This window comes from Zalophus californianus, chromosome 17 (assembly GCF_009762305.2).
Source record: "Zalophus californianus isolate mZalCal1 chromosome 17, mZalCal1.pri.v2, whole genome shotgun sequence".
NCBI lineage: Eukaryota > Metazoa > Chordata > Mammalia > Carnivora > Otariidae > Zalophus > Zalophus californianus.
The window spans coordinates 48424529-48444246 of record NC_045611.1 but is presented as its reverse complement, the minus strand read 5'-3'; the positions used below and the strand labels follow the sequence as shown (position 1 = coordinate 48444246).

At 56.7% G+C, this 19718-nt stretch overlaps 1 protein-coding gene across 3 annotated transcripts in view; it reads right to left on the bottom strand.

Annotated features, from left to right (window-relative positions):
* GRIK5 (glutamate ionotropic receptor kainate type subunit 5) overlaps positions 1 to 19718 on the bottom strand; it is a 52952-nt gene that overhangs the window by 29368 nt on the left and 3866 nt on the right. For 2 of the 3 annotated variants that reach the window (XM_027618898.2, XM_027618901.2), the window contains exons 2-12: positions 19044 to 19172; positions 18576 to 18740; positions 16002 to 16099; positions 15740 to 15905; positions 13691 to 13869; positions 12223 to 12276; positions 11960 to 12121; positions 10345 to 10497; positions 9848 to 9952; positions 9632 to 9739; positions 3037 to 3240 (exon numbers count right to left, since the gene is read on the bottom strand). In XM_027618898.2, coding sequence (XP_027474699.1) covers positions 3037 to 3240; positions 9632 to 9739; positions 9848 to 9952; positions 10345 to 10497; positions 11960 to 12121; positions 12223 to 12276; positions 13691 to 13869; positions 15740 to 15905; positions 16002 to 16099; positions 18576 to 18740; positions 19044 to 19122 — 1473 coding nt within the window. In that variant the 5' untranslated portion in view covers positions 19123 to 19172. The remainder of the gene's footprint in view (positions 1 to 3036; positions 3241 to 9631; positions 9740 to 9847; positions 9953 to 10344; positions 10498 to 11959; positions 12122 to 12222; positions 12277 to 13690; positions 13870 to 15739; positions 15906 to 16001; positions 16100 to 18575; positions 18741 to 19043; positions 19173 to 19718) is intronic. The other variant, XM_027618902.2, reaches the window with a different exon arrangement.

Genomic DNA, 19718 nt, shown 5'->3' with positions numbered 1-19718 from the left:
TTGGTGTCTCACTCTGCATTAGAGAAAACTGGGCTAATACCAGGCCCTCCTCATGGGGTGGTGTGCATATGGTTCAGAATGCTTGGGCAAGGCCCTGGCATGGGGTGAGTGCATCATCCTGTCCGCCCTGGGCTTCCCAAGTCCCTGCTGGGGGTCAGACACACCTGGCTGCAGCCCCGCGGGGAGGGGGGCAAGTCCCTTTGCCTCTGAGCCCCAGGGCAGCAGTGGGAGGACAGTGATCCTCAGTCCCTTTAAGTAACACTCGAAAAGCCTCTGGCTTGTCAACAAAGGCAGCTGCTGCCGAGTACCCCCGTGAAGCTCCGTGTACTTGGCCATCCCACGGCAGGCAGGCAGGCAGCTGAGCCTCTGCAGGGCCAAGCCCCGCCCATCCTTCGCGCTCCCAGCCCGCTCCTCCTCCAGTGTTCTCTCCCTAAATGTCATCGCCATCACCCAGCTGCCCGAGCAACGGAGAGGCTGTCCTCTCTCCCGTGTCCCCCGCCCCAGGCTGTCACCAAGCCCTGGTGCTCTCAGCCTCCCCGTGTCCATCCTTGCCGTCCCCCTGCACGGCATCCGGCTGCCACCCCCAAACCCACCGACTCTGGTTCCTCACTTGAGCCAGCTTGAGACCTCTGGGGGTGCATGCCATGAGCCCCCTGCCGACAGCCAAGTCCTTTACCCCGCTCAGTTAGAGCAAGGCCAGGCCTGGCTATTGCCTCCCCAGGGTGTAGCACAGGGCCTGGTATATAGCAGGCCCTCAGTAAATGCTAGCCGGCTGGAAAGCAGAGCCGTGAATGTATGCGTATGCTGGCCGTGCTGGTAGAAATAACATTAATGAGAACAGAGCACATGCTTACAGTACCCGCTACCTGCCGGGCACCCGTCCTAAGCACAGGGAATGACTCGTTTCGTGCTCAAGACGGCGGTGAGTTCTAGCTCCTATTATTTCTCCAGTTCTACTGTTGAAGAAGCGATGTCACAGAGAGTTTAAGGAACTCGCCCAAGGTCACACAGCTGGTAGGCAGGAGAGCCAAGATATGAACAGGACTCAGCATCACAATCACGCAGCGCATTAGGAAAGCTCCCGGCCTTGGTGCTGTGCTTGCCCCAGACACCATCCTGCCCAATCCTCCAAACCCTCCGCCCAGCTGCGGGGCAGGCTTGAGGCTCCTCCCCAAGGTCATGCAGCTGTAAAGAGGACTATTCCATTACTTCTTCATTGATGAAGAAACTGGCATCCACTTTACAGTGACTCTGGCTAGGGGCTACTCTCCCACCGTCAGCCTGCTTCCGGGGACCCTGATGAATGCTCTGAACCCACGTGACTGAGGACTAGGATGTGGAAATGGAAGTCACAGGGGCAGTCAGCCAGTCGGGTGGGTGCCGGGCCGCCTGCTCTCCATGCCCCTGGCCTTCTCAGATTCTGGCTTCGGGCCCTTCAAACCTACCCAGAACAGAAGCTTTCAGACAGGCTGGCAGCCGCGGGGCGTGCCTCGGGCCTGCTCATGGGGTAGGGTGGGAGAGGCCTAGCCACCAGGACCCCAGGGACCCCCCCCAGCCCTCCCTCCACCAGAGCCATTCTGCTTTGTCCCAGCTTCTGAGGGTGCCTTCAATTGGGGGGGGGGGGCAAAAAAGGTTCTGCAGTCAAAACAGCTTTTGAACATCAGTGCCCTAAGGAATAAATGCCCTTGTCATACAAAGTGGCCTTCTCAAGTCTACCCTGGTGACATTCGTGGGCTTGGATGCAGTGAATTCTGGGACAGAAGAGACAGGAGAGTGCGGATCCCTGATGCCCTCAGCCAAGTCCAATGTCAAAGCTTCCCTGAATGTTCGTGGCCCTAGGTTCCTACTCTGCACACCTGCCCTGGTTGGCCAGGGCCTGTGTGTCTCCCCTGGCACGGCCCTCCCTCCAGGCCCTTGCGCACATGGTTTCTCCTACCTGGAATAAAAAGAGGGACTGCATATTGAGATCTCCTGCCTCTGACAAGCAACATGGGTGGTGCTGTCCCTATTCCCTGAAACCCTCCGGACAGACCTGAGAGGCATCATCCCCATGCAAGGGAGGAGAAAAGACAGGTAAAGGAAAGAGAAACAACTCGCCTGAGCATTCAAACCCAGACTGGTCTGACTCCAAAATATTTTTTCCACACCACCCTCACCTCCCACCTCCCACACCCCTGCCTCTCTCCCTCCTTCCCCTTCATCCAAATCCCACCCACAATCAGGGCTCTTCCAGGGCACCCTTCTCTCTCTCACCCTGACTCTTCTGTAAATGCCATTTACTCTGCTCTGAACACATACTCCTGCTCCCATACCCCCTTCACCTTGCTGACTCCTTCACACTCTTTGGGAATCTATTTGGGGGGTCACCTCTCCTGGGAAGTCCTCCCTGGACTGGCTGGGTCAGGATCCTCCTCTGGGTCCCTCCTCGGAGTTTCCCCCCTCACAGCCCTGAGGGTATCTTGTGGTCATTTGCTTTCTGGCATCCTAAGGACACCCTAACCTTTTGAGGGCACGGTCCAGGTCCACTGTGCTCACCATTCTATCCTATGCCCAGCATGGTGCAAGGCACACAGACAGTGCTCAATCAACACCTGAGTGAGCGGACTTGTGAGTTCAACAGGTAGCCTCGTTGTCGGCAATGTGCCAGGCCCTCCTGGTGGGTGCCGGCCACAGGGCACAAGCGAGCACCATCCCCGTCCTCCCAGCAGAGCCCTGCCTCCGATAGGAAGCCTCTTTCCACCTCCACGGTCTCTGTCCAATTCTAACTCCGTGTCTTCTTCGTCCACCCAAAAACTCCCTGAGCACCAGCTGAGCCAAGGGCATGCTAGGAGAGCATGTAGCAAAGCAGGACACAGGAGGTGAGGTGTCGTCTCTCGTCCCCCCGCCCTGAGCCAGCCCCGCGGCGTTCACCAGGCCCAGGAACACACAGCACCTGTTATGTGCCAGGCTGTTTGAAGCGCCGCAGGCTGCTCGCCAGCCGGCCTCCCCACGCCCACCTGGACCACGGCCCCTCCCCGAGACCCGGCCCGGCCGTACCCGGTTGATGAGCTCGCCGACCATGCCTGTCCAGGAGCCGTTGGGCTCCGGCGCCCCGTACAGCCCGTCCTCCACCAGCCGCAGACGGTAACGGAAGCGCAGGAGCTCGGCCAGCTCTCGCAGCATGTCCACGCAGAAGCCCTCGAAACGCTCGTTCCCAGACAGGGCCTGGAAGTTCGGCCGGCGCATGACGTACGGGTTCTCCTGGGAAGCAGCCGAGAAGCGAGGTCAAAGACTGGGCAGCTAGGGGCTGCTTGGGGAGCAGATCGGGAATCTGCATCCACGTGGGACAGAGTCACTGCATCTGTTCCTTGCCTACAGATGCTCGGAGTGGGGAGTAGGCCTGGAAGCTGCCGGACACAGTCTCAGGAAGCCCCCTCCCCCCCCCACCGCCCGCCGCAGATGGCTGGAAGCTGTTTTCATCTCCGCCAGCCAACCTGATGCTCTGTTGTCTCAAACTCAAATCCTACCAGGAGGCGAGTAACCTAAGAGTGAATCACACTGGAGGGAGATTATGCCAAACTGGAGTAGGGACTTTCAAATTTCTGACCATGATCCATAGTAAGATACATATTTTACTTTGCAACGCAAGTCATCCACACACATGCACTTAAATACTTTGTTCCTCAAAAGAGTCCTTACTCTTAGAGATTAAAGGCAGCAGACCCTGATTATTTTCTGTCCTGCTCTACTTCACTTTTTTTTAAACATTTTATTTTTAAGTAATCTCTACACTCAACACGGGGCTCGAACTCACAATCCCGAGATCAAGAGTCACATGTTCTACGGACTGAGCCAGCCAGGCGCCCCTCTACTTCACTTTTCTACATGACCAGTAGCACCCACTGAACTGATCTGATGAGTTAGCAAGGGATCACAGGGTCTGCCCCACCAGGATTGAGTGCCAGCCAACACCACTACAAGCGAAGCAGGCCTGAGATGCCAGATGGCCCGACATCAAGAATTCTGGAATCCTCGGCTGTTTTGCAAAATGTCCTGATTATAAAGGTTAACAACAATTCACATTCTAAGACGATTCTGGTAATGCTTTGCAGGATAAACAAACACCTCAGACCCCGTACGGGTTTGCTACCCTGATGCTTATTTCTGAGGGGTTCCAGCAAACCTTACCAACCCCCAATGCACCAAATGAGCACAAAAGCAGGGGAAATGTGCCAAAGGGTTAGTAAGATGAGGCATTATGAATTTGATGTCAACAAAAGGGAATCTTAATCTTGACACAGTTATTGTCTAAACAAGTGTTTGTATAGTGTCACTTCGGACTGAGGAACAAAGGAAGTCAGGACTTAGGACACAGTGGGGAAGGCTCTGGCAAGAATATCCACAATGGTGGCCACGCACTGAGTACCTGCTGAGTGCCAGACCCTCACTCCGCCCCTCGAACAGATCCCTTTAACTCCTGGCAGGTGATCCTACACCAGAGGCATTATCAGACTCATTTTACACATGTGGAAACTGAGGCTCACGGAGGTCAAGTGAGGTGATTTGTTCCCCAGTGACAGGTACGGTGAGGCCAAGTCTCAGTATAGGCTGTGGATTCGTGGACCACACCAAGCCCCACAGCTGAGGGGTAGTGGGATGGAGGGAAGTCAGTGAGTGCTTCTCTCTCTCCACCAAGCCGCCTTTCCAAGCCCCAAACTGTGGAACGGGGAGTAGGAATGTGAGATGATGCTAATAATAGCATCAGTAGCTAGCATTTCTTGTAGGCTTGCTGTGTGACAGCTATTCTGTCAGCGTGGGAGGTCGGTATTATTACCCCTGTTTCAGAGATGAGGACACCGAGGTCCAGAGAAGTGAAGCCGTAAGTGGCTGAGATGGACAAGGTGGGCTGACTCCAAAGCTCTGCTCTGAGGCCCTGTGCTAGATGGACCTCAAGTGAACAGAATCCCAGAGCGACATGTGAGAAACCAGACAGACAGGGGACCCAGGCTGGGTATGAAAGCTGGAGAATCAAAAATCAAGACTTCTCTAGACAGGCACCAGCGTTAGAGCTGGAAGGTTCCCCCTGCAAGCTCTCTCGACATACCGAGCAGGAAACCGAAGCTCAGGGAGGTCAAGCATCTCGTCTGAGGCACAGTGGAAGCAGGGCAATGGCGAGGGGAGATGGGACCAAGCTGGGACTCCAAACCCAGTTGCTGTGCACTGTGAAGCCCTTGGTCCTTACACCAAGCCCAGCTGATCTCCAAGTCCGAGGCTGAGGCACTTGGGTTGAGGGTTTGGGTTCAAGGTCTCAGCATTGGGGTCTGAGCTTATTGAGGCAGAAATAGGGACTGGGGCCCACGAACAGAATTCAAGATCAGAGAACAATGATGGCCCCAGACCACTGGAACCAAAGGTCTGACGGAGCCTCTCATCCAGGGTTTTCTGACTTGTTGAGAGAGTCTTCTGCGGAAGTACCGCAGACAGTGGGCTGGTGCTAACTCTGATTCTAAGAATCCAACCCACAAATGGCCGTGCATCTGTACGCAAAATGTACGCCCAACGGAATCATGGCAGGATGGCTCCTAGAGGGAACAAAGACTGAAACTGCCTAATTTGGGACAGGTTAAAAAGATTATTGATGTCATCAAAGACTCCTAGGCAACTCCTAAAATAACAAGTTCTATCGGATATATTAAGAGGAAAAAAAAAAAAACCCAAGCTACAGAACAATGTGTACAATATGCTACTCTTTGTGAAGGAAAAAACGAGGATGTGCTTGTATATATGCATAGATGTTTCTGGAAGGATGTGGCCTCTGAGGAAAAAAAATGGGTGCCTGAAGGGGAAGGAGTACTTTGGAATCTATTTTATGTGAGTTTGTGTTAATTTCTGTGTCTCCCCCAACGTGATGAATTTTTTTAATTAAAACTTTTAATATTAAATATTAAAATATTTAAAATTTTTTTGAAGCAGGGTATGTAAGTATATACAGAAATGTGAATGGTCAGGAAGAGCCAGAGCAATCCTAAAGAAGAAATTGGAGGATCGACCCTATGAGGTATTACTACTTAGTTTAAAGCTATGGTATTTGAGACAATGTGGTATTAGAGCAAAGACAGATCGATAATAGAACAGAGAGCTTGGGGGGTTGAGGGGTGCCTGGCTGGCTCAGTCAGAAGAGCATGTGACTCTTGATCTTGGGGTCATGAGTTCGAGTCCTACACTGGGCATAGAGATTACTTAAAAATAAAATCTTTAAAAAAAAAAGTCCACGTGAAATAAATGTGTCCTGCCCCCCTACCTCACATGGTACATCAAAATCAATTCCAAGTGGATGGTAGATCTCACTGTAAAAGGTACGATTAAGTTTTTTGAAAACAAATAGAAGACTTCGTGACCTTGGGGTAGGCGAAAAATTCTGAAATTCTAAAAGCATTAATCAAAAAAGGGAAAAAATCATGGATAAAATGGACTTTAGTAAAATTAGAAATCTTTTCATCAAAAGATTGGGAGCGCAGAAGCAAGCCACAAAGCACAAGGTATTTGCAAGACATATATCCAGTGACGACTGTAACCAGAATATATTAATAACTCACAAATCGATAAAAAGGTCCTATGTCCCAATTTTTTTCAATAATAATAAAAACTCAAATAGAGGACTTTCCAAAAGAAGAGTGTCAAATGGCCAAAAAACCAAAAAAGGTGGTTGACTTCCCTGTTAGGGAAATGCAAATGAGAAGCACAATGTGGTTGGTCTGGGGGGTCATCCGGGTACCAGGCTCAGGGCGGCTGGGAAGACCGGACGACACAAGCAGAGGGCCTGGCCCGGCACTGAGACGTCAGCCTCGGTGGGTGCTCGTTTATCCAGGATGCGAGCTCAGGAGAGCATGCCTTCTGTGCTGGGAGGCCAGGTGGCTTTCTTACCGCATGCCATACCCCCACAGCCCTTCAGGATGGGATTTTACAGATGAAGGTAAAGGAGGGGGCAAAGTCATGAAGAGAGCGAGGCCCAGCCAACCCCAGAGTCACCAAAGAGAAGGATGAGAAGTCCCAGCGTGATGGAGACAATCACGGGGGCCACGGAGTATTCTGGGAAACCTCTGCAGGAGGGAGCAGGGCTGGAGGCTGAGGGAAGGCCCCACACAGCCTCGCCTCCGTGGGCCTTCTTTTGCACCCTAGCTTCCTTATGGGGCCTCTGTCAATCTTGGTCCCAGCCACCCTTTCGGCTCCAGACCAGTGAGCTCCACCCCAGAGATAGCCTCACCCTTCCCCCAGCTCGGACCTCCCCCCGCGCCCTCACTCCCAGCCTCTCTGCCAGCCTCAACGCCCACGCCAGCTTCCCTTCCCTCTCCCTACAGCCCCTACATGCTCAGGCCTCGCCTCCCGACCTGGAGCACCTCTCCTCTCTGGAGCTTTTCTCACATCTAGGTCTGCCCCTGCCCCTTCCTGCTCAACACTCTCCAAAGGCTCAGGGAAAGGATAACTGCATCCTCCAGAGACACTCCCCCCTCTGCAGCCCCGCAGCCTCTGGGCCATAGAGCTGGGCCACAGCACTTACCACCCTCTGTGCTTGCTAGGTGCCAGGCACTGTTCTAGGCCCCTCCGACAGAGTAGGGAAGAAGGCAAAGCCTGACCGCCTTTTGTCCCAGGCACCCAGTTTGACTCACGCCAGAATCCCTAAATGCCCGACGCAAGCCCTGCCCACAAATCCAAGTCAGAAAACATCAGTGAACAAATGGGTATGTCCCGCTGTGCAGACAAGGCCGCTCCCTCCATGTCCAGTCTGGCAAACGTCTCCTAAGGCCCCTGCTCTTAAAGCTCATGCTTCTTGGCATGTCCGGCCCTTCCTTCTCTGTGCATCCAACTCCTACACAGCTTCTAAAGCCCTGTCCAGTGCCATCTCCTTTGTGAAGCCTTCCTCAAACCTTCTAAAGCTGAGTCAGCCCCTCGTTACCCTGTATTGAATGACTGTGTCCAGGTTGATGTCCTCCATCAGACTGGCATCCCCTCCCCCAGTGCCACTCAAGAGTAAGGAAACCACAAGACCACCTGTGACTATTCACATGTATCCAGCATTTGGGTTAGGCCTGGTGCACAGCGGATTCAGTAAATATTTGTGGAATGAATGAATGAATGAGTGAATGAATCCATCCATCCAAAGAGCAATGAATGTCAGAAAGAGAACCACACTGGCTCATGGGTCTTGGGGAAAAGGGGAGACAGGTGTGAGAAGGAGAGGAAGCCTCCAGGGTCATGGCTTGCCTCTCCTGACATCCCCTCCCTGACTTCTGTCCCTGCTCCCCACCGGGGACCCCATCTCTTTTGGCCCCAGGAAGCTTCTTGGTCTGGCCACACTGCCACAGGCACGGAGGTGTGACTTCTCCCAGCCAGCCTGGCCTGGCCCTCGGGACCCCTCGGGGAGGCTGTTATAAAGCGTCTGCCTGTCTGCAGGCCATCTGGCCCTCCCCAGCAGGCTCACTGGCCCTTCTCCAGAGGGACACGAGGTCCATGATAGGTGGGGAGCTCCTCGGGGACTGAGAGAACAGCCTCTGGCGTCCTGTGACACCTGTAGTAATCCCCTCTAACCTCAGCATCCACAGCTGTGAGCCAGCGCGGCTCCCACACTCACTGGGGGGCTCCCACAGACAGCGGCTGCCAGCACGCCGGGCACTTGGCTGTTCTGCAGGGCATGGCTGCCTGGCACACTGGCCTCCGGGCCCAGCTACTCTGGGCAGCCTCCTGCTCACCAGGTCCTGTGCGTCACCCCCGTCCTGACCTCCCGGCGACCCGTTGTGCCAGGTGGTAAGCGGCAGGGTGCAGGGAGAGAGGGCACAGGCTCTGAGCATGTCCCTCAGCTCCAGCTGGGATTCACCCTGTGACCTGTTCTCCTCGCCTTCGAGATGAGGAAAATAAGACAAGCCTCGTGGAGCGGCTGACAGGTTTATAGAGCAGCGCCTGGAAAGGGCCCAGCACAGCGGCTGGTGCAGAATGGGGCGCTCCGTGCGTTTGCTGCCTCATGAAGGCCACCTGGTCTCGGACCTGGTTAACTGCAGGAGCAGCACACACAGAGGCTCCAGGACCACGTCCCTGGCTGGTGCTCAAGTTCAAGTACGAAGGGACTGCGGGTGCAAAGCACAGCGGCCATGGCTCAGGCTCTGGAGCCTCAGGGACATGACTCCTGCCTGGCTCTGCTGTGTCCTCGCCATGGGACCCGGGGCAAGACGCCTCACCTCCCAGAGCCCTGCTTTCCACAACTTTAAGATGGACATGGAGTGGTCACGTGTCAACACCCTCAGGTGGCAAGTGTGGCCAAATGACTACTCTAGTGATGGTGATTTTCGGGGGTCTACCCTGGACCAGACACCGTGGGTGGTGCCCTGCCTGCGTGGCCCCATGGGCTCCCCGTGACACCAGTCATTGCCACGTCTGCCATGTGACAGCCGGTTGGCAGAGCCTGTGTCTTCCCTCTTCCAGTGGCAATGAGGCTGCTGACACCCTGGCCACAATCAGGAGTTGCTGGGTGCACGGGTCACATTCCCTGCTGGTCTGTGTGCTCCATGAGCTGAGGCATCCCCCTCACCAGGACTGGGCTGGGGCACTGCTCAGGAAAGATCTCTCCACCCACTGCCCGGCCCCCCCAAGTGCCACTCACCAGAATGGTCGTGACCACCAGCGTCTTGTTGGCCAGCGTCTGCGACAGGTTGATGTCCAGGGTGGTGGCATTCATGGCCAAGGTCCGGTTAGAGTACCATACCCCGATCTGGGGCAGAGAAGGGGCCATCAGCACGAGGCCGGCCTGAAGACGCCTCGGCCCGCTGGGCCTGCCCCCACCGTATCGGGACTCTGGACGTTCCCCTGGGCCGCTCACCTCGCGGTGGCCCTGCCGGGACTTCTCCAGGATGCGCAGGGTGTAGTTGGTCCTCTGCCCTTTGCTGTTGAACTCGACCCGCCCAGTCAGCCCATCATACTCTACCTGGCAGGGTTGGAGGCGGGCAGAGGGGGGGTGGCAGGGGGCCCAGAGGCACAGGCGGGAGAGGCCCAGAGGGGAGGAGACAGAGAAGAAAGAGACAAACAAGAGAGGGAGAGGGACCAGGGAGGACCACAGTTAAAAGAGAAAGACGATGTGCCAGCAAAAGAAGGGAGGTGGGGCGAAGCAGCAGGGAGAGGGCCGCGCAGACAGGCAGAGGAAGGCCAGGAGGGGAGGGGCCGGGGAAAGGAGGAGGAAGGGGCCCAGAGAAAGCAGGAGGGGGTGGGGTTGGTAGCAGGGGTGGGGAGAGGGCAGAGGGGCCACAGGATGGACACAGTGAGTGCCCCGGCCTGAGACGGACGGCCCTGCCCCCTCAGCCCGCCCCACTCCCAGCTCACCATGCGCAGGTAGTTCATCAGGCTGGTTCCGTGGGGCCAAATGTTGGCCGACGTACAGGCCAGCGGCTTCACGCCGATCTCTTGGCTACGGTTCAGCTCCCGGACGGCGCTCACCACCACGTGCACGGCATCAAACATCAGGGCCGCCGACAGCTGGGGGGTGGGGTGGGGGGAGGGCGGGGGGAAGCAGGACGGGGAAGAGGCAGCTTAGCCAGGGCACCCCGAAGCCCTCAGACAACGCCCGTCCCTCCAGGAACGTGGAATCAAGCCGGCGAGCAGTGAGGACGGGTCTCTGGGGGTCTTTCTCAGGGAAATCAAGTGGCAGTGGGGAAAAATGTGTGTGCTGCCCATGCCTCTGTGGGAGCAGCTGTCCCCGAGTCATGCAGGCACATGCCTGTTTGGGGACGGGCACGTCAGAGAGGGTTTGCCTGGATGGCCAGCTGGGTCACCTCCACCCGGAGGTGTCCGCGGGCCTGAGGGTGTGTCCCAGAATCTGTGTCTGCGAGGCTGATGCAGGTGTGGGAAGAGGGCCTGCTGGCGGCGGAGGCGAGGCTTATGCATGCAGGCTGGACACACGCGCCTGTCTGTCTATACACGGGGTGGGTGTGGCATCTAGGGATTTAGGTGAGCGTCACGGTTGTGAGCCTGGGCCCCGGCAGCAGGCAGCTCTGAGCTGGAGGCCTGGCTCTCCTATTTCCATCTTGGTTTCCTTCCCTGTAAAATGGGGATAACTGTACCCTCTGCCTCCACGTTCTAGTGTGGGGATCAGACAAAGTAACACACGCACGAGCTCAAAACCGCCCGGCGCATGGTGAGTGATATACCCGGGGCGTCTGTGCACATGTGTTTTCGAGAGTGCATCTCCGCTGCATTGGTGTGAGGCTCGGAGGGGCTGTGTTGTGGAGACAGGTGCAGGGGTACACATGAAAGCACCTCTGCCCAGGTAGGTCTGTGACACCCGATGGCCCGGCTCCGTGACCGCGTGTGTGTCTGTTCAGGAAGAGTGCCTCCATGTCTTGGCATATGACTACGTGTCTGGGAACAGATACGCATAAGTACGCATCTTTGGTATGTCTGCATTTATTCAACATATATTACTGGACCCCTACCCTGAGCAAGGCTGATTCAGATGTTGGGGACACAACGGTGAACAAAGCAGAAAGAAACCCCTGCCCTCGTGGAACTTAGTCTGTCTACTCGTATCTATGCCTAATCAAACTATACAGCAACCGCCACGGTGATTAGATATGCAAGGACGGTTGCTATGGAGAAAAATTCAGTAGGGAAGGGTGCTAAAGAGTGGGGAGTTTCTCTTTTTTAAGATGGGGGACCAAGGAAAGTCTTATCACTGAGGGAACGTTGGAGCACTGACTTGGCAATGAGGGAGTGAGTCACTAGTTCTCTGGGGAAGTACAGGCAAAGCAGCGGGAGGAGCAAGTGCAAAGGCCCTGGGGTGGGCGTGTGGCTGGGGCAGCATGGGAGGTGGCACGGGAGGCCTCGCAGCATGTACTCGGGAAGCGAGTGGGGGCACCAGAGGGTTCTGAGCACCATTGGCTCAAGGTCTGAGGGGGCCCGCAGAAGTGTCTGTGTGCCCGGGAGGAGGGCAAGTGCTCACCGCAGGACCTGGGTAGGTGCTGGCTTCACAGTTCTCCCTCCAGGACATGTTGAGGCTGCGCACAAACTCGGGGTAGAAGGGATGTGAGGTGTTGAACATGGAGAAGCCCAGGATGTTGGAGGTGTCCTCCACGATCCCGTCCAGGTGCAGGATGGGGAAGTCCTGGGACCAAGGGGAAGAGGTGATGCCTGGGGCCGGGCCCCACGCAGGACAGACACCACGAGATGGGTGTGGGGGCTGGAGGGGCTAGATGGGGTACGCACCATGGTAGTGAGGATGTACTTGTAAAATGCTGAGGTCATCCCCAGCTCTGAGGCCTGGAGGACACGGGGCGGTGCGGAGGTGGCGGGAGAGGTGGAGACCCACGGGCAGAGCCGAGAAGACGCCGAGAGAGGAAGAGAGATTTAGAGACAGGCCTAGTGAAGACACCCGTGGGAAACGCAGTAAGAGACACCCCAAGACAGAGACAGGGAGAAGGGGACGCGTGGGGGCAGAGGAAGACCTCGGTCCCTGATGTCGTGTTGCATGGACCGGTGCCCCAGGTGGGATGAAGGTCTCGGTGGAGGAGCGAATGGCAACCTCAGATGCCCTCATTCCTCTTTAGGGTACTCACAAGACAGCCTTCTGGATACAGGCAGGCAAAGGGATGCCTTAGAAACAGGGCAGGCTGGGAGAGTACCCTAAGCCTTAACCTTCTCCCCACACTGCCCCAAAGCCCAGTGTGGGCTGCTACTGTGTGCGGCTCAGCCTGGTCATAGGCCAGATAACCACCACCACCCCACCCACCCCGCCCCCGCCGCCACAATCTTTAAGGGCACTTTGCAAGGCTTCAGCTGGAATCTCAAAATTCAAGTTTGGAGCCCCCTTCTTCCCAGTCCTCGAGGAGAACAAAAGGAGAAGGCCTCTCTCTACAAGGGGTGCGGAACCCCGTCCCCGCTACGGTCATTAGCACGGTAAACGGCATCCCAGCCTGCGTTGCCCGAGGGGCAGGAGTCATCATCGTGAGGTCAGGAAGTGCAGGCTCAAGAGGAAAGTGACCGCTGGTCACTAGGTTCACAGGACCCCAGCCCCAGCCCGCCTCCCTTCCAAGCCCGAAATCCTTTCTCTAAGCTTTCCTGCCTCAAGGGCCCTGTGGATTCTGTCCACATGTCTTCCTGTACGCTATGATCAGCAGTGACACATGGTTTTAATTAAAAAAAAAAAAAAACAAACAAAACTGGAAAAAATACATAATACAGATCAGATTACGAGGATGAATTAAGAGCACGGAAGGAATGAATGATGAATGAATATGGGTCACCGCTGGGGGGCATGTGGCGGGCCCGTGGGGCAAGGTCTGGGCACTCTACCCCGTCTGGGTGCCCTTGAGCCAGCCCAACCCCCCCCAGAACCCCAGCTCCTTCAGCCACAAAATGACTATCACACCCACCCCGCACGGTGGGTGGGAGCCAAATTCAAGTGCCTCCACGCAGCAGGACCGGCGCTCAGTGAAGATCATGGGGAGCTCCCAATGCAGTGACCCACCGAGGCAGAAACTGTGCAGAGAGGGGAGGGGACTCTCCAGGGCCCGACCAGGGGTGCAACCAGGAAGCAGCCGAGCTAATCGTCTGCACGTAGGAAGCAGGTCTCCACATCCCATGGGACCACTGAGGCACATGGGCATGGGGTGACTTGCTGTCACGCCACATTTGCACCCCAACCCTGTAGGGAATCAGAGACTGGGGGACCCACCTTACGAAGGATGAGGTGGGAGATAGACGCATTGGCGTCAATGATGATGGTGGACACCTTGTCGTCGCGAATCTCCTTGAGCAGCGGTGTGGGGTCCCGGCTGTCGTCCAGCATCCTCACCGACAGCGTCTCCTTGGAGATGAGGAAGCCACGCACCAGCTCTTCCAACCGCAACAGGCCTGGGGGAGCCGGAGGGCCTGGGTCAGAGTCCCATGGCAAGTGCCCGGCGTAGGGGAGCCTGGGAGAGGACGAGGGCCACACCGCCTGGAGCGCGGTGGCTCTCTTGGGGGTTCTGGGCCCCGGGACCCCCTGCTCAACCTCCACGCAACTGTCTCCTGCCACCTTTCTGCCCCCCTGGGACGTGTGACAGGGATTTCACAGTTGGCTCGTGCAAGCCACATTCCACTCCTGCTGCCCAAGCCACCAGCAGCCTGCCTGGGGCTCAGGCCCAAACCCTGACGGCAGCCCAGCCTCCCCCACGCTCTCTCTCACCCACACCCAACAGGCCCAGGCTCCACCTGCAGAACTCGGCAGAGCCCAGGGTGCCGCCTCCCCCACCACCACCCTGACCTGAACCACTGCCTTCCCTCACCCACTACGACAGCCACACCTGCCCCCCACCCCGAGTCTGTCCCCTTCACAGCGGCCACAGGTAAGCAAAGCAGAGGTGTTCCTCCTCGTGCCCAAACCCTCTCATGGCTTCTAGCTCTTTCAGAGCAGAGGCCCAAGTCCTCATAGCTTCTGAGCCCCACTCCCCCTGCCTTCTCTGTCTCGCACACACCTAGGCAGCGCTCTTGTCCTGTGGCCTTTGTGCTATAGCTTGCTCCCTCTTGACCCAGATGCCTGCACAACTCCCTCCCTCACCTCCTTGTCACCTCCTCAAAGAGGTGGTCACCATTCCACTTCAGATAGCACCGCCTTCCTACTTCCTAGCTCCTGCCACAGAAAGCCTTGGCAGGCCGGGGGTCCTGGCCTGGCTGGAGCATGCACTGCTCTATCTCCAATACCAAGAACAAAGTCTTGGCAGGCGTTCCTTAAATATCTTTGGAAAGACGATTTCTCCTGGAGGTTACTGAGCATGCCCCGCCCCCCCTCCAGCTGCACACCCACAAAGCCACCGGCCTACCCGACACCTCCACTTGATGGCCACAAAGATGCCTCGACCCCGACGTGCGCCTCGACCTGACCGCTCCCTCCTTCTCGGGCAGAACCCAGTCATCACCTGTGTAGCACCTCTCCCTTTTCCCTCAGGACTCTCCCCAAACCCCTCGTGGCCCCTCTCGAGCCCACTGCCACCACCAGACGCCTAAGCAGCATCGCATCACCCTGCCTGTCGCCGGCCTCCCAGCCACACCCTGTGGCCCCTCCAGTCCGTTCTCTGTGCTGGGGTCAGGGCTCTTCCTGCAGTGCACCCGGCCGTGTCCCCTGCCCCACCCTTTGTGGGAACCTTCCAGGGCCACAAGGCTGACACAAGGCCCCAAATGAGCATGCCTCCTGTACGTGCTGCTTCATGGCTCCCACACTCGGGCACTGGGCTCGCCAGGAGCTTCCTTGAGCCTCTCACTGGGGCCACACTCCCCCGGACCCTCAGCCTCTGCCCTGCCACACACTCCCCCTTCTCCCTGACCCCAACTCCTCCCCAACCTTTAGGTCCCACTCAGAGGCCCCTTTCTTGGCGACACGGGCTCTGAGGCTTCTGGACCCAGGTAGGATTCCCTTCTGTGTGCTCTGACAGTACCCCACAGGGCCACTGACAGAGCATGGATCACTCTGCGTCACAGCTGCTCGGCTGCCGTGTCCCCCACTGGCCCTGGAGTGACCTCAGGGACCACACCTAGTGCGCACCCACCAGGGCCTAGCAGGGGCCTTGCACACAGGTGCCAGTCACTAGCTGCTGACCAAATGATCTCTTTAGGGAGGTGGGCGGGTCTGGGTTCCTGAGGGGGAAGGATGGTGGGGGACGAGGGGAGCTTGTGCCGTGTGGGAGACTGGAGCTCTTGGGCAGGGGAATTTGGGGGAATACAAACAAAACATCCAGTTCTCCCTCACACTCGGCCTTGGCGCAGATGAGGCTGGCCGAGGGGTAGTTGAAGGACTTGAGGATGCGGGAGACCGCCAGGCTGACGTCCTCATTACTGGGGTACAGGCTGACGGACGCGAAGCGCAGGTACTGCAGGCGCGGTGTCTCCTCGGGACCCACCTTGATGTGGGGGATCTGGACAGAGAAGGAGCCTTTGCTTCTGCCCTGTTGCTGCCTCCCCAGCCTCGCCTCCCAGGGACCCACCCTGACCCTGCCCTGCACTCGGCTCACCTCCTTCTCCCCACAGATATGGCTCACGGTGGAGGCAGACGCAGGGCTGGAGGAGGGCCCCAGGACGGACACGACCCCCTTGGGCAGGATCTGACACACTGCGAGGGATGGGGAGAGACAAACGGCAGTCAGGGGCCCTCCTTTCGTCCCCCACCTGGCCCGGGAGCACCTCTGACGCTTGGAGCTGCCCGATCCCCTTTGGCCACTCCAGACCCAGAGGCCCAATCCCCGACCCCACCCACTGCATTGGAGAAGACAGAGAGAGATGGGGAGAAATGGCAAGAGGGATGGGTCAGACCAAGAGAGAAACAACGGAAGGACGAAGCGGAAAGAGCAGGGCCTCCTGGCTGCAGAGCTAGCACCTGCCTCCCCAGCCTGTCTCACTCCTCCTTTCTTACCATGCTACAGTCTGGGGTACAGCCCACAGCCCCTCCACCCCAAACCCACAGCCGAGGGCCCCTCTCTGCCCCACATCCCAACACAGTTCTCCTCTTGCATTCATTTGCTCCTCTTTCTTCTGATTTCTTTCCCCTTAAACACGTGCGCATCTCGACACTGGGAGGTAGAAGCTGTTGTTTTTGCCTGCCTGGTGCCCATTCTCATGGCAAAACCCTAACTTCTCCTCGGGGAACCGTAGGTTTCCCAGGATTGGCCGGCACCCGAGCCAGTATCAGAACCACGCTGTCCTGGCCAAAGTGATTGGCGCAGAGATGGGGATGGGTTCAAACCAGGCCATCAAGAGCCTTCCCCAGGTTTCTGCTACATTTATCACTAGGTTTGCTATCCTGGTAAGATATAAGTTTTGAGCTGTTGGGCTGGGATATTTGGGAGAGTATTCCTGAAAATGAAACCAACTTAGAGGAGATCAGGGCCCACAGATGAAGACACAAAGATTCCCGGGATATCATTTAAAGTTCCTGGATCAAGCCGTGCCTGAAACAATCCTAGGCATCATTTGAGTATCTGGATCAAGCCATGCCTAAAACAATCCTGGGACATAATGTGAGAACCTGGATGAAGCCATGCCTGAAATTAGTCCCTAGGCCTTCTAGCGCCATGAGCGGATAAGTTCTCTTTTTCCCTTAAAGCAGCTCAAGTCGGTGGGTGCCTGGGTGGCTCAGTCATTAAGCGTCTGCCTTCGGCTCAGGTCCTGGGATCGAGCCCCGCATTGGGCTCCCTGCTCAGTGGGAAGCCTGCTTCTCCCGCTCCCCCTGCTTGTGTTCCCTCTCTCGCTGTCTTTCTCTCTGTGTCAAATAAATAAATAAAATCTTAAAAAAAAAAAAAAGCAGCTTGAGTGGGGTTTCTGCCACATCCAACTAAAAGCATCATAGCTAAATACCTTACCTTCTAAACTCGATTCTTCTCTGCCTTCCACATTGGTGAAGGCCCCATTTCCACAAAGCAAATGCTTAGAAACGATTCTTGCCTTCAAGCCTTCTCTCAATAGGCAAATTAGTCACCAAGTCCTGTCTCTTTTTTGTCCTCAAATTTTCTCACATCTGTCCCCTTCTCTTTGACCCCCTCCTCCCCTGCCCTACTTTAGGGCTCTCACCTCAGGCATGCAACACCCTCCTCACTGATCACCCAAACCTAGCCTCCAGATTCACCTTCCAGAAGCCCAGCTCCCTGGCCTAAACCCATAGATGGCTCCCTTCTGCCTAGAGGTGAGGATGGCATCTTTCAGCCTGCTACTGTAGGCCTCCTTGAACTGATCTGCCCATCTGCCCAGCCTCACCTCCCATTGCTCTGTCACACTTCAGCCCAAAATTCTCTCACGATCCCTCCAAACATGTCCTGAGTCCAGGTAGTCGGGACAGGTGCAATCCCACACCCTGTTCCTTGACTCCATATACCCACCTCCTCACTATAGTCATATGCCTGGAACACCATCTGCCTCCTCACCCTCCATCCCAGCTTCTCCCAGTTTGTGTTCTGTGCTGCACCAGTCAGAAAAGTACAAGAAACACTGTACCCCATTCTTCCTCTCACTGATTTAAAACAAACATGAATATAACAAAGGTTCTGATGAGGCCTGTAAGAAATCAACCAGTCTGAAACACTGAAGGCAGCATCTCCTGAAGATGTACAAACCCAGCATGTCTGTTCAAGAGATACCTATTAACATTCGCTCGATCTATGAGAATCCAACAAATACTTATGCACCTCTACTATATGGCTCCAGGGCATACTTTGAGCAACGCCACTCCTTCTATATCCTGCTCAACTTTCAGACCTCAGAACTTTAGTTTAGCCTTCTCCAGAGTGCCTTCACTGTCCCTGCTCCTGAGGCTCCCTGGCCTCGCTGCCCAGGCCTGTCATTACTCAGCTCTGGGGACTATGTCCCTGGCCAGCTTATCTTTCAAATGAGGCCCTCAGCTCCTATAAGGGGTGAACTGGGGCTGGCGCTCTCCCCACCTCCCCATGCCCAGCAGCACCATCTCTGGGAAGGGAAAGGCAGAGCGGACATGAAGGAAGGAGCAGGTGAAGCTAGAAAGCAAGCAAGCAAGCTGAGGAACAGACTGAGGGCTACCAGCCTGCCCTGCCTCACCCCACGCCCCCTGTGGCCCTGCTCACTGGTGTCCGTGGTCTCGTACTGGCTGTCCCGCTGAAGCTCAAAGATATCTACTTCCACCCGGGCCTTGGCTGGGACCTCGATGATCCCGTTGATCTGCTCCCGGGCCAGAGCCAGGGCCAGACGCTCACCGCGGCCGCACACCGTCTGGTCGTCCAGGATTGCAGCTGAGGGGACACAGGGGTTGGGGACCAGACTCTGGGTCCTGAGAAAGGAGAGGCTGGGGTCCTAGACTCCTGGGCTCTGAGGTGGGAGTGGGGATGCTGACAGAGGGTCTAGGCTCCTGGATCTAGGGTTGGACAGAGCTGGGGGTCTGGACTGCTGGGTCCAGGAGGAAGAAGGAGCAGGGGGCTGCTCTTCCTTGTTGCTGAGGGAAGCTGAGACCTGAAGCCCAGACCCCCAGGGCCTGAGGGACTGGCATGCTCAGGGAGGATCTCTGTGGAGGCAGGGCAGGGGCTGTGGGGCCTCACCCATGCGCAGCGATGAGAGCACCTGGCAGCTGGGGCTGGCGAAGGCAACAATCAGCAGCAGCAGCAGCTCAGCCGGCATCTTCCTCCCCTCCTCATGGGGACGCAGCTGCCGCGGCCCCCACTCGCCACCTGCAGGGAGCCCCCCCCGCCCATGGCGGAGGGGGAGACGGCTGATATGGAGGGGCCTCAGAGCCCTTGGGTGACCACAGGCCCCGGGCCATTGTGGGTGAGCTCTGAAGGGCCCTGCCCTTGTCAGAAGCTGACGATACTGAGGGCATCGCCACGAAGGAAGCTCGGGCCCTGACAGCACTACCAGTGAGGAGCTCCCAGCACTGAGTGGGATAGGCACTGCTGGAGGACATTCACAGCTACCAAAACGGGAGGGATCTCAGGTTAAGAGCGAATTCCAGGGACCATCCCCACTGCAACAGGAACCCAGGAAGTGCCACCCCCCTCACCCAGTCCCGCCCCTGTCTCTGGGCAGGCAGCTGTTACTAGGCAACAGAAACTGGCTGGAGAGGATGCGGTGGTTGCTAGGCAACCCCATCCCAGGCCCCACTTGCCACCTTCCTGACGTCCCTGGTTCCCACAATCCCATGGGGAGAGAGGCCTGGACATCCGGGGTCTGGAGGGGAGAGTATCCGGGAGTTAAGGAAACTTGGAAAGAGAGGGAAT